Raw genomic sequence first — 13,880 nt, 5'->3', positions numbered from 1 at the left:
TAGTTGTATAGTTGTATTATAGTAAAACAAAATATGTATCAAATAAAAAAGGAACAGTCTAGGAACCCCATGTCAACACCTCAAAGGTGGGGAAAAGCTCCTAATCAATACAGCAGTATGAAAGATTTATGATTTGGTGTTAGTTAAATACTGTATCCTCTACCTCAAAGGCCATAAATTTGAAGTCATGCCTGTATATTCTGGATGTCTTTACAAAGCTAATTACGAGACTTTTCCCTCATATATATATGTATAGTGCTCCCTTGATATATTGCCCCCCTCCCTCCCTTTATAATGCCACTGACTTTCACAGACAATTGGTCAAATTTTATATGGTTTACCCTCCATAATAATGCCATCAATAATCACACCTGCAATTTGAGAGCAGTGCGGCGAGGTGTGACAGGCTGGACAAGGTATTCAGCTTCATCACAAATAATTCCTGAATTAAACTCAAAATTATATAAATGTTTGTACAGAATGGAGCCCAAATACAGAAGTACAGAACTGAATTTCTTTTGACTGCTCAGTAAATCGTCTGTAACGGTGAATTCGTTATATTGCCACCCTCACTTTATTGCCAAAATTGGTCTTGCACAAAAGTTGGCAATACATTGAGGGAGCACTGTACTCATAACCTGATTATAGAATAAGTACAATGCAAGGAAAACACTCCAGATATTCTAAATAAATCATTCATCTTGCATTCACCATACATTCATTGTTCATTTTGCACTCGCATTTGTGTTCCATCCATGTTCGTTTACTGTTCACTCAACATTCACTCGCTGTTCGTTTACCATTCACTCACTGTTCGTTTACTGTTCACTCGCTGTTCGTTTACCGTTCACTCGCTGTTCGTTTACCGTTCACTCAACATTCACTCACTGTTCGTTTACTGTTCACTCAACATTCACTCACTGTTCGTTTACTGTTCACTCACTGTTCATTTACTGTTCATTCAACATTCACTCACTGTTCGTTTACTGTTCACTCAACATTCACTCACTGTTTGTTTACTGTTCACTCACTGTTCGTTTACTGTTCATTCAACATTCACTCGCTGTTCGTTTACCGTTCACTCACTGTTCGTTTACTGTTCACTCGCTGTTCGTTTACCGTTCACTCGCTGTTCATTTATTGTTCACTCACTGTTCGTTTATTGTTCACTCAACATTCACTCACTGTTCGTTTACCATTCACTCACTGTTCGTTTACCGTTCACTCACTGTTCGTTTACTGTTCACTCGCTATTCGTTTACTGTTCACTCAACATTCACTCACTGTTCGTTTACTGTTCACTCAACATTCACTCGCTGTTCGTTTACTGTTCACTCAACATTCACTCGCTGTTCGTTTACCGTTCACTCAACATTCACTCGTTGTTCGTTTACCGTTCACTTGCTGTTCGTTTACTGTTCACTCACTGTTCGTTTACTGTTCACTCAACATTCACTCACTGTTCGTTTACTGTTCACTCAACATTCACTCGCTGTTCGTTTACCGTTCACTCAACATTCACTCACTGTTCGTTTACCGTTCACTCAACATTCACTCACTGTTCGTTTACCGTTCACTCACTGTTCGTTTACTGTTCACTCAACATTCACTCACTGTTCGTTTACCGTTCACTCGCTGTTCGTTTACTGTTCACTCACTGTTGGTTTACTGTTTGTTCACCTTTCACTCATCTTTCAAGTGGGAAGGTAGAACATTTATGGGACTGTATATAGAAGTTTTGAGCAAAGTGTTACAACAGTAACTCTGAATACATGTATACTGCAGAGTTTCTTACCTTTTCTAATTCAGAATTCTGTTTGTCAAAATCCCTTCTTAATATTTCCTGCTTCAGCTGACTGATTGTTTCATCCTGTTCTGTTAATCTTTGTTGTAATCCTCCCTAAGAAATAAAATAATAAATATCCAAGCAATGTATTGGTGAAACACTATGCCCCTGGTGGCAACAAAGAAACAAATGAAAGGTCTCTATATATAAAATAAGAAAGTCCTACAGTCGAACAGACAGGAAGAAAAACATCCCTTTGATCTTTGATACAGGGGCATAAAAAGTGTCTCATATGCATTAGCACATCTCTTTATAAAAAAATGAAAGTGACTTCCTATAGTCATATATTTTCGAAATCCATTTTGGCTTATCTAAATAAAGTGAATGCATTATACATTATTGCATGATAGTGAGGGAGATAAGAAGATCTATTCAACAAAGAAAAATTATATTCCCTAAGGGCAACGCCCGAGGGGAATATGATTTTTTGGGGGTCTATAAATCTTATTATATAGCTAATAAATGGTCCAATATAAAATTTGCGTAAAATCTAGAGAATGTTAGCGTTCAATATCCTGAAAATCTATTGAATGCTAACTTTGCATTGCGTAAATTGTGTGTGCCTGAAACATTCCCAGTATGTTCGTCTATTTTGAAGTATTTTGAGTGAAAAGGGATATAATTTAACAACTAAATACTTTAGCTATATAATAAAAGGGTTATTGAACTTATATTGGTGAATATTGGCACTTGTTGGCTGTCAAAATGCACTCACTTGGAGTCCGCTCAATTTGATTTATACATTGTATGTAGCCGAGATGGCCCTTACAGTAACACTGCCCTGTCAACATATTAGAAGGTACAAATAATGAAATATAGTGGTATTATAACCATTTATTGTATTCCTTTCTCCTTGAATGCTGATTACTGACATAGTTTTTGTATCAACCAAATTCAGGTGATTTAACTGTGTATCAGAAACTTGTGCATAAACAACTTCCTTTTGTGCCTTACGAACTAGGAAAGTAATGACTCGGACTTACATGTATTTTGACGTCACAATAAACTATGTCTACCTTGACGTAAAATTTACGGAAAATGCAAAAGGCTGCTGAAGGGGTGAAATATGATGGGGAGATTGATGTTCGAGGTACATATCCTCCCTTGCACATGACTGTCTAGACCAATCAGATAACATGTTGTATAGAATTATCCATATTGAGGTGTAATAATTTCTTTTATTATACTTTCATGTAAGATACTTGAACCTGATTGGTTGAGAAGCATTTGAAAAAACATATTGTTACCCTCTGAGAACAGAAAACAGCGCCCCAGGTTGATAGTATCTAGCAACGGGTAACAGTACTTGACAACGGGTGATATTATAAAAAATTATCACATGCATCAAATTTATGCGCGTACGGTTCGCCGTAGATTGCTAGACGACGTCGTTTGAGCGTTTGTAATAAATGCGAGTACCCGCATCGAAATACGAAATATTGCATGACAGTGATTGATCAATGTCAACAGACGTAAGTTTTTCTGCTTTCCAGTTTACATAACATTCAGTATAATAAAACAAATATTGCATATAGTTGAGGGTAACATTGAAATTTTCACCCCTCGAGAAACCATTGTCAACCTCGGCTACGCCTCGGTTGACAATGGTTTTCTCAGGGTGAAAATTTTCAATGTTACCCTCAACTACTTGCAATATTTATATATTGTATCACTCGTAGATAATTCAGTTGTGTGTGATTCTAAATGTCTATCAATGTGACAGAGAGGAGCTTACACTGCTGCTAATTCCATATGATCTGCAATACTATTCATAGTTTGCAGGACTTAAGCAACAGTCACTTTTACTTCCATTAAATGCTAGATCTCTAGGCCTTACCTTATTTCCTTGCAGTAACATACACTCATTCTTTGTTCGAGACAAATCTTCCCGTAAATCATTCTGTAGTATTGTAGACTGCAGTACCTGGCTCTTTAATATTGCCTGAAAAGGGTAGAACAACTTTGCAGCCTCCAGAATATTGATGGCCCTCATTCAATAAATCAGTATTAAATCAAAAGGAAACTCAAATTGCATGATGAGTATTGGCCATGTATAATTGAACAATTAAAAAAAATTTTAATTTCATTTTTCCATTTTTAATGTTTACAATGCTTAACTTAGATATGTCTAATGGTCAGCAAAAATTTAAATGTCAGATGTTGAGTTACAAGAGAGATACAGAGCTCACAAACCTTTGTTATGTAAACAAGACTTGTATGTGTCAAGCATTTGTTCTCATAGGTTAAACATACTAGTCAAACTTTCATTTAAAGCAGATTTTTTTCAATTTACAAGTTAATTCTGAATACAACTAAACAGTTTCTAGTGTTTGTCACATCTCATTTTGTTTTAAACATATTCTCTATAAATAGGCAATCTACATGTAAACAAAAACATGGCACAAGCCTTGCTTACATAACACAACTGTGAGTGCTACATATCTCATTTGTAACTCAACAACAGACATTAAAATTTTTGCTGACCATTAAAAATACCTTAGTTAAGCATTGTAAACATTAAAAATGGAAAAATAAAATTTGAAAGTTTTCAGCTCAAATTGTGTCCATGCTCCTTTGAAGTACACTGATTAGTGTCTGTGCTACTTGAACATTTAAATATCTATTAAGTACTTGGTATCACATTGAAATCTCCAGATCCTGCAAGTGAACAGAGAAACTGGTTTGAATTACTATACTTTTCTCTGGTAGTTCAGGGCACCTCTAAAGGGATGCTGTTTAAACCCATCTGTTACTCACAATTTGTTCCTCTGGACTAGACCCCACTATAACAGATTTATCTCCTTCATCACCATCGGGTGGCTCTCCACACAGTAGCTATCAAACAAAAAAATATCACACTGAAATGGTAATATTTCAATCTGATACATCATGTCAAAGAACTAAGTTGTTTGGTATCATTTTTGGCCTCGTGAACTTTCCAAAACTGAAGTACGCATTGAATTGCAAAAGAATGACGGAGATACACTCATCTCAAAAATGTTTAAAAATAATGCATAACCAATGGTGTGTATATCACAACAGTATTTAAGCAACTTTAGCAGAAAAGTGACATTGTTTATACTTGGTATGCATAATATGTATTTTTCAAAGTGATCCTGACCAACGAAAATTAATCCACAGGAGTCGTGTTCATTACAAAAACAACGAAATTTTGCCCCAATGAAATTAAATGTCCACAGTATCTTATTGCATAGTTTGTAAACCATATCCTATAAAGCTGACTCTCTATCCAATTGTCATCTTTTGGATTTAAAAACTTTTGAAGTTTATGTATATGTGTGTGTGTATTTACCTATATATTATAAAGAAGCAAAGCTTCATAAAAACATGATCATCATTTTACAGATACATATACCCTAGGGGTGTGTATTGCTCAAGATTTTCCGATACGATACGATACAATATTTTCTGATGCGATATCCGATATATTGGATATACAAGGTAGTTAAGCATTTTCTGAAGTAAAATATCAAAATTAAAAAAACAAGAGGTACTGTGAGCAATGCTCACTAAGAATACTCCCCGCTTACCCCAATCTCCCAAAGGGTGTTGGTAATAGGTATAAACTACCTCTTTTCTGAGTGTAAAAAAGAAATGGCATGACAAACCAAACCATATTGCTACTTCGGTGTCCAGTGTGCGTGACCTTTGACCTTTTGACCCCAAAATCGATAGGGAACATCTTCATCCCATGGGTAGTCCATATGTATGATATGGTGATGGTAGGTGGAAAGGATAAGGCTTTAGAGCCCGGAAACCATTGCGTCTACAGACGGACGGACGGACAACCCGATTCCAGTATACCCCCCCCCCCTACAACTTATTGCGGGGGGTATAAAAATGAAGGGGTTAAATATCTTTTATTTCATAAGAAAACAAACAATGACAATTAAAGTCTGAGGAAACCCCAATGTCACAATGAAAAAGCAGGGATTTCTGAGGAATCGTGTTCCTGTTAGAAGCCATTTTTAAATTATGAACTTCAATCCCGACTATTAAAAGGGCTATTTTTAACCCCGACATTATATCGTATCGTATCGTCGAAACACTGTATCGTATATCGCTGGACAGGTGTATACTGGTACATTTCAATATATCGATATATTGATTCACCCCTAATATACCCTATGAAAGAATTTTGTTTAGTTTGGACATAGGGTTGAATTTGTCTCCAAATGTACTTCGTCCTTTTATTTCTAGGCAATATACATACACTGTACTTTAATATTGATAAGAAATAAATCTGAGTTTTGAAAATATATGAGGGCATGAACTGTGATGCTTCACACCAGCATACTTCATGAAGTATGTTAGTGTTTTCATGAAAAGTTTATCAGAATTCTCAGCTGTTAAAATAGAAGTACTATATCTATCAAGATTCATGTGTGCATTGTTTACATTATTACTGCAGTGCATTCATGAGGAAATGGCTATCATTACAATTTGTAAAGATATCAAAAGCAATAACATTGGAAATGTAAATATACAGGGCTTGAAACTAATGCATGTCCGTCAGTCACGGCGGGCATATTGATTTGTTTACCTATCAGTCCGAATCTGCACATTCACAATGACAGATTTATATTCAAAATCTAAAATCCAAAGGCAAAGGTAGAACAATCCACTTTTAAAATTCTTCCTGATTTACTAATTCTGTTTTCTGGAAAGTCCCGAATCTTAATAATAGAATCAATCAGTCTGTGTCATTAAAATGTTTTATGATACAGACGGTAATAATAGTATTAATTTAAGTGCAACTGAAACGATGACAAAATCGAAACTGAGATCATAGAGCGATCGATACATAAAAGGTGTTGAAAACCTGTCACAAAACTCATCAAAACAGAAAGACTGTGATGAAAGTAAGAAAGAGCATGACTGGGTTTATGAAAAGGAGAAATGGTCAAGAAGTTTTCTGGGTAAATGGCTAAATGGTCGGAAATGGTTGCAGTATGACCAAGAGGAACAGTTTGTGTTTTGTTCTTTGATTAATTAAAACAATAAATGTTTTGCATTGTTTCATTTTTTTTTAATTACCTCAAGTTTCAGTTTAAGTGGCAGACGGATTAATTTTTCTGTGGATTGAAAGAGTAAGTTGTCTTACCGACAATACTTGACTGGAAGACTGAAAAGTTAGTTTCAAGCTCTGATATATGTGTATAAACAACCATAATAGATACCTGTATACCCATGTACATTTATGTACAGTCATGAAATAAATCACTTGATTTTCTATCCTAACTTAAATGCATGGTAAACTTAAAATATGTACTGCAGTAGCTTACCAAGTCTTGTAATTTGAGCAAATCATCTTTGGTAAGTTTCATATCTTCATAAACATCTACATATTCAGAAAGCAAGTCATCAAAATGTGAGCGCTCAACATAGTGTGATCCAGAATCTTCTAATTCTGTCCCACTATCCTTTGCTGTAAGAAATTAAAAAAATACCAATGCAAAAGATTATATTCACATGTTTTAAGGTATTCAATATATAATGACCATATTTCATGTCAAGTAAATGGATGTTGGGATTTTTGTAATCATGGTATCATTTGAAATGTTTATCAAGCAAAAATAATCCACCATAGGAATTAACAAAATGTTGATTCTTGCTTGATTTAATTCTTCTAGAATTTTACATCTATGGAAAGAGCATACTTCATTAAAATGTTGTTAAAATAAATCATATTTTCATACAAATTGCAAATTGCTTGGTAAAAAGTTGTATACACTTTTTTAAAATGAAAATATGAAATAAAATTCATCATTTACCATACATATTTTTAGAAAATTAAATTTTTCTTATTCTTACCAAGGGCAGATAACTCTTCAAAACGGTGTAATATCAAAAATGTCAGCTTCTAATCATTTTCCCATCATGTGAATTTGATCAATTTTACTTTCATCATTATTTCACAATTTTGATTTAAATACATACTTCAAAATTGTGCAATTTCCTTTCATTACACATTGAATACCTTAAATTACAATATAATTTTATTTACAATATAATTTTACCTATTCTTCTACTGTATTTGTGGACATTGATTTAAGTTTAAGAAAAAGTGCAGGCAATTAAATTGCTTGGGTTCGAATTCACTATTAAAGAGTACTCTTTAATAGTAAATTCGAACCCAAGAGATATACATGTAATTACCTGTGAGAAAATGTGGTATTCATGTGCAGGAATACATATCATAATTCTTTAAAACAAGAACTTAGAAATAATCTCTGTCTATGTAAAGCCATAGACACAAGGAATACACATGCTTCTTTAAGAACCCTAAATTAAGGCCAATTCAACTTAATTGATAGATTATCATCCCCGCCCGCCCCTCAAAAATTGGCCCGCCCGAAATTTTTTTTATTTTGCGAAACTTGCGATTTCAGGAAAATTTTCATGTCCGACTTCTTGTTTACATTTCCGGTAGAGTAACGTAAAAAAGCCACGTGAAGAAAATAGATATGGTTTTCTTAATTTCTTACAGGCGTATATGAATGGAAGAGATTAATGTTCTTCATATCTTGAAGAAGTTTGGTATCTTTCTGTGTTTGAAATTAAAACATAACCTGAAATTCGTCTGTGAAATCAGCTTAGATTGATATCCATCTGGCATTAAATGATGCACTTCTGTTGACAAAACCTTGTTTGTCATTAATATTTTTCTCAAAAAATAAAAATTGAAAAATAAAATCCCCCCACCCACCCCATACTTTTTGGTGACCCTGGATGATAATCTACTAATTAAGTTGAATTGGCCTAACAGACAATCTGACAGGATTTTAATGTCAACATGTTTTCACCAAAAGTGGAGGACAATTAACATGATGGGGAAGAAGTCAAGTTGGTATGGCTTAATATATTTGTTACAACTTAAAGAAATTTCACTGATAATTGGAATTCCAAACTCATTTTGCATAGTTACTGGTAATGCAAGAACATGTATGAATTCAATGGCAGAGCCAATGTTCTCTTAGTAATGATTGTACACATATTTATACATAATCAGCTTCAATATGTGGTGAAAATACAGTGTCACCTCAGTATATTGCCACCCCCACATGCCACCATTGTAATGAGTAGAACAGATAAAAAAAAACCACCAAAATATTAAATGCTAAACTTGTCTATCTCCATATGCCACTATATCAGGCATAAAAGTTCAGATTACCTTTATATACACCCCCCCCCCCCCAATAAAATGCCTACAACCAGAGATTAGAAACCACAATTATACATAATTGGCCTGTCTGGTGAATCCTAACAATTCTAGATTTAGCATGTGTCATGAAAACAGGTAAGTATAGTTAATTGCAATAATAGACTGAATATATTAATTCAAAAATTGATTCTGAAATTCTCCAGTAGAATTGCCTATGCATTTATCAATTGATCAACTACATTTTTTTTCTTTCAAATTGAAGAACTACAATGGACAAACTCTTTAATAATGGCATACTTGATATAACACCAAAATAGGCTGGGATAAAAGAGGGCAATAGATCGAGGTGACACTGTACCTGTAACTAAATTTGTTTGGTTGTTGGTCTTTTTTCTTAAAGAATCTACCTTTTTTTACCACACCTGATATGTGATCTGAGGAATGACTTTTGGAGAGTGATATGCCCCTTGCTGCAGGATGCTGAGTCAAGGAACTAGGTACGTGAGCACTGGGAACAGGACTTTTGTCAGCACTGGCTCCATCTCCCTCATCCCTGCCCAGAAAAGATTTTCTTTGGTCCCCAAAACTTTGGTCTGAATCACTGAACTGGTCTGAACTACTGCCATGATAGGTTTTTCTGGATAAAGAAATGCCAAATTTTTCACATTTCATTTTGTAAACTGCCTGTAAAAACTTTACATTCCTTCTTTTAATGGTTTTTAATCTAGTTTCAGTTAAGGAGGTACTCTACATCGTCATAATGGCTGATTATGCCATTATCCTTTTAAAACATGGATGAAAATATAAATATCAGCAATATTTGTCTATTCATTTAAAAAATCATTGCCTAGCTGAGTAGTTCAGTACGTCAACTGCTGAACTGTAGATCGTGTGTTTGAGTCCAGCAAGGCTTTTGAATTTTTTTCAGATTGCTGTCTACTAAAACTGCATTTTTTGACTAAATAAAGTAAAAATTTTCAATTTCAAAATATTGTTGTACATATCCTCCACTTTTCATCCATATCAAATTTCTCTGGTGTAGCATACCTCCTTAAAGTCTTAGCTTCAAAAATTTTTCATTTCATTTATTAATACAAACCGCCGATCAGTATAGTTGGTTGGTGGTCGGTTTCGTCTAAAGCTATTACCAGCCTTTGCAGCATTTCTGCGGGCCTCGGTCAAAGCTGCAGATGCTCCCTGAAATTAATATATATAAATCAATAAATACATCAATCAAGCATCTGTGACATGCATTAAGTTAAACACAAATGCCAGCTGTTCTATGTCAATTTATGAGCATGTGACCTTTAACCAGTATACAATTTCTATTAATCATAATTTCAAACTCAATTAGCACAATAGATAAGCTAAAAACAAAGGTTTGATGTTATTTACCCTCTGAGCTTTTCAGATTATTCACATACACAAATAGCAATTAAAACCAATAAAGTCTGAACTCTTACTCTTTAACCTTTAACCTTTAACCTATTTACCTGAACGAGACCTGTCATTGCAGATCCTGATTGCCTTCTTTGGTGAGTTGAATGTTTGACACACTGGGGTTTAAAATGAGCAGCCAAGGCTAAAATCAGTCGCATAATGCTTTTCAACTTACCCTCCACAATGTCTAAAATAAAAGATAAACATAGTTAAATATAACTGATATGCTTTTAGGAGAGCCTTTGAGGGAACAGAAGTATAAACACTATATTCGTTTTAATGATTATTTCATTACTCTTAAATTCCAATTAAATTCTTGAACTATATTTACTGCCCTTAAATTTTCTACCCTTACCTTAGTAAAGTAAAATTTTCAATTGTAAAATTTCTAATGTAGAATATATAGTGGCTATAAAAATGTATTTATCGATTTGTAATATATTTTCATTTGGCATAATAATGAACACAATCAAATACTGTATGTGTATGCATTTCAGTTACAATTGTGCTCTTTTTAATTACGCTAAAAAGTACACATACAGAATATTATGTACCTTTAGAGTTGGTATGGTGCATACAGAATATTGTGTACCTTTAGAGTTGGTATGGTGCATACAGAATATTGCGTACCTCTAGAGTTGGTATGGTGCATACAAAATATTGCGTACCTTTAGAGTTGGTATGGTGCATGCGAATATGATTTGCAGCCATGTACTGTAACACTTTATCAACATTCTCTTTCATTTCTGCTGATGTTGAAGGACAATAGTGTATTCCACTCAGATGTTCACCAGCTGAAATATATTTTCAGTATTAAGAATATCGAGAATCAAATTTGACCTACATAAAAAAGAAAACTAGACATGACAGAATGACACAAAAAACCCACTGACATTTAAGTTTGAAATATTTTGAAAGTCCAAGGATGTGTCAATAACATTGGGTGGAAATGAAACAAAAATAGAATATAGAATTGATGCTTTTGTTTGAATTAGTTGTGAAGAGAATAATAAATAAGAAATACCGAAATTTTTTCATCTCTGATTTAATCACGGTTTAAAACTTAAGTATACCTAACAAGATCTCATTTTCTGCGTTTTGGGCAACTTTTCAGTAAACCAGTATGTGCACATGTAACTATAAGATAGTGAAATCAGACACATAGCATCATTTTTTAAAGTAGTATGTGGGGAGAAAGACTCAACATTTGTCTGAAAATTCTGTGACAAGCAAAAAATGTAGTTCTGCCCAAATCTCAAAATCATGGAAAGAGGGGAGGGGTATCCTTCAGTACATAAGTTCAATTCATCAGTTTAAACTTACATTTCCACTTCCATTCACCACTACTATAACAAGAGGCCAATGGGCCACATCGCTCACCTGAGTCACCTTGGCCCATATCTGAAGACTTTCCATATATATTTGCATGTAAAACCTTAGTCCCTATTATGGCCCCAACCTAACCCTGGAAGCCTTGACTTTTACAAACTTGAATCTGCACGATGTCAGAAAGCTTTCATGTAAATGTCAACTTCTTTGGCCCAATGTTTCTTGAGAAGATTCTTAAAGATTTTCCCTATATATGTGTATGTAAAACTTTCATCCCCTATTGTGACCCCAACCTAACCCCGGGGGCCATACTTTGAACAAACTTGAATCTGCACTATATCAGGAAGCTTTCATGTAAATCTCAGCTCTTCTGGCTCATTGGTTCTTGAGAAGAAGGTTTTTAAAGATTTTTCCTATATATTTCTATGTAAAAACTTTGATCCCCTATTGTGGCCCCAACCTAACCCCGGGGGGGGGGGGGGGGGGGGGGGGGGGGGGGGGGGGGGGGAGGGGGGGGGGTCATGATTTGAACAAACTTGAATCAGCACTGTGTCAGAAAGCTTTCATGTAAATCTTAGCTCTTCTGGTTCATTGGTTCTTGAGAAGAAGATTTTAAAAGATTTTCAATATATTTGTATGTAAAACTTTGATCCCCACTTGCATATTTACAACATCCTAGGATTGTTTTTCACACGTTTTCCTTTATATTATTTGGTAATCAGACTTGATTTATTTTTATCTTGCATAAATGAAAAGATAGTTTAAAAGTTTATGCATCTATTTTTTATTTTTTCATCCTAAAATAGAGGTACAATAACATGTACATATTTTAACATTAATAACGAAGTTTCAAAGTCACTAAACAGTAACTACACCAAGCACTTTCGTCACAATTTCCCGTTGCAAAGCTTAAAATCTTATAAATAACAATGTTTCATTGGCATGTCTCTAAACATTACTGCCACATAGTACAATCAAAATAAATAATAAATTTTACATATAATCAGATTATATCTAACAAAAGCAAGGCACAGAGGTGCAGGGTTCAAAATTACCAATTAAACAATTAACTATCCACTCCAATGGAAAATGCAGGTGGTGGGTCACCTATGTAAACACATAATTAATATGGACAAGCTAGCCTCAGGCATTCACCATTATCCAGGTGGAAATAATTATATGCTTGAGGGATGGTGTGCATATATAACCTAGATTGAGAGTGAAAAACAATGAAATATGTTTTACCAGACTTAAATTTCACTTCGAGTAATTGAGGACTTCAAAATTCGAAACTACATTTGCTTAGTTATATAGAGAAAAAATCGGAACCATCATTTCACTTTCAGAAATCAAGAACTACATGAGATTGAAGTTCAAGCCATCTAGAGTCACCTGTATACCAAGTTTGGCCCGGCCCTGGAGTCAGAATCTCTACCCAAGGGATTATGAAATTTACAATTTTGGTAGAGGCCTTCCTGCTCTACATGACTATACATTTAGTTTTTCTTACAGATGTACAGTTGTAGAAAAGAAGATTTTTGAAAATTGATCAATTTTTGGCACCTTTTACCCCACTCTTAGGCCCCACGGGTGTAGATGTCTAGAAATTTACAATTTATGTCCCCCTTGTCCCAAAGATGCTTCATACCAACTTTGAAAAGAATTGCAATGGTAGTTATCAAGAAGTTAAAAATGTTCATTTCTTAACGCAACACGAACGGCGGACACAGACCAAATTGCATTAGGTCACCTGAGTGATTCAGGTAACGTGAAAAAACAAATTTAGAATGTTTGCAAACTGATATGATTTAGTACATCCCTGATACTCTTAGAGTTTTTTTTCAAATTTCCCTCATGTAGTCAAATAAGAATCTGCATTTAATTGGAAAGCTTGCATATTAATAATTCTAATCAGAGGTTCTTGATATGAAATTTGTTAAAGATTACATAAATTCCCATGTAAAACTTTGATCCTCTATTGATAAACAGAAAGGGGTAACACTAAATGCCTCAACCATTTCATGACTAAGGCATAAAAATCAGATTCCTCATAAATTATTATTGTATGTATCCATACTT

General features: G+C 34.4%; 1 protein-coding gene across 25 annotated transcripts in view; it reads right to left on the bottom strand.

Moving 5' to 3' along the window:
- LOC130051763 (dixin-like) overlaps positions 1-13,880 on the bottom strand; it is a 65,741-nt gene that overhangs the window by 21,913 nt on the left and 29,948 nt on the right. For 15 of the 25 annotated variants that reach the window (XM_056154367.1, XM_056154360.1, XM_056154362.1 and 12 more), the window contains 8 exons: positions 11,141-11,266; positions 10,526-10,659; positions 10,132-10,229; positions 9,440-9,669; positions 7,153-7,295; positions 4,604-4,681; positions 3,684-3,788; positions 1,796-1,900 (listed from right to left, as the gene is read on the bottom strand). In XM_056154367.1, coding sequence (XP_056010342.1) covers positions 1,796-1,900; positions 3,684-3,788; positions 4,604-4,681; positions 7,153-7,295; positions 9,440-9,669; positions 10,132-10,229; positions 10,526-10,659; positions 11,141-11,266 — 1,019 coding nt within the window. The remainder of the gene's footprint in view (positions 1-1,795; positions 1,901-3,683; positions 3,789-4,603; positions 4,682-7,152; positions 7,296-9,439; positions 9,670-10,131; positions 10,230-10,525; positions 10,660-11,140; positions 11,267-13,880) is intronic. The other 10 variants (XM_056154366.1, XM_056154363.1, XM_056154364.1 and 7 more) reach the window with 1 other exon arrangement.

The sequence above is a fragment of the Ostrea edulis genome, chromosome 2 (assembly GCF_947568905.1).
Source record: "Ostrea edulis chromosome 2, xbOstEdul1.1, whole genome shotgun sequence".
Taxonomy (NCBI): domain Eukaryota; kingdom Metazoa; phylum Mollusca; class Bivalvia; order Ostreida; family Ostreidae; genus Ostrea; species Ostrea edulis.
Note: the sequence above shows the minus strand (reverse complement) of the source record. Positions and strands in the feature narration are given on the sequence as shown.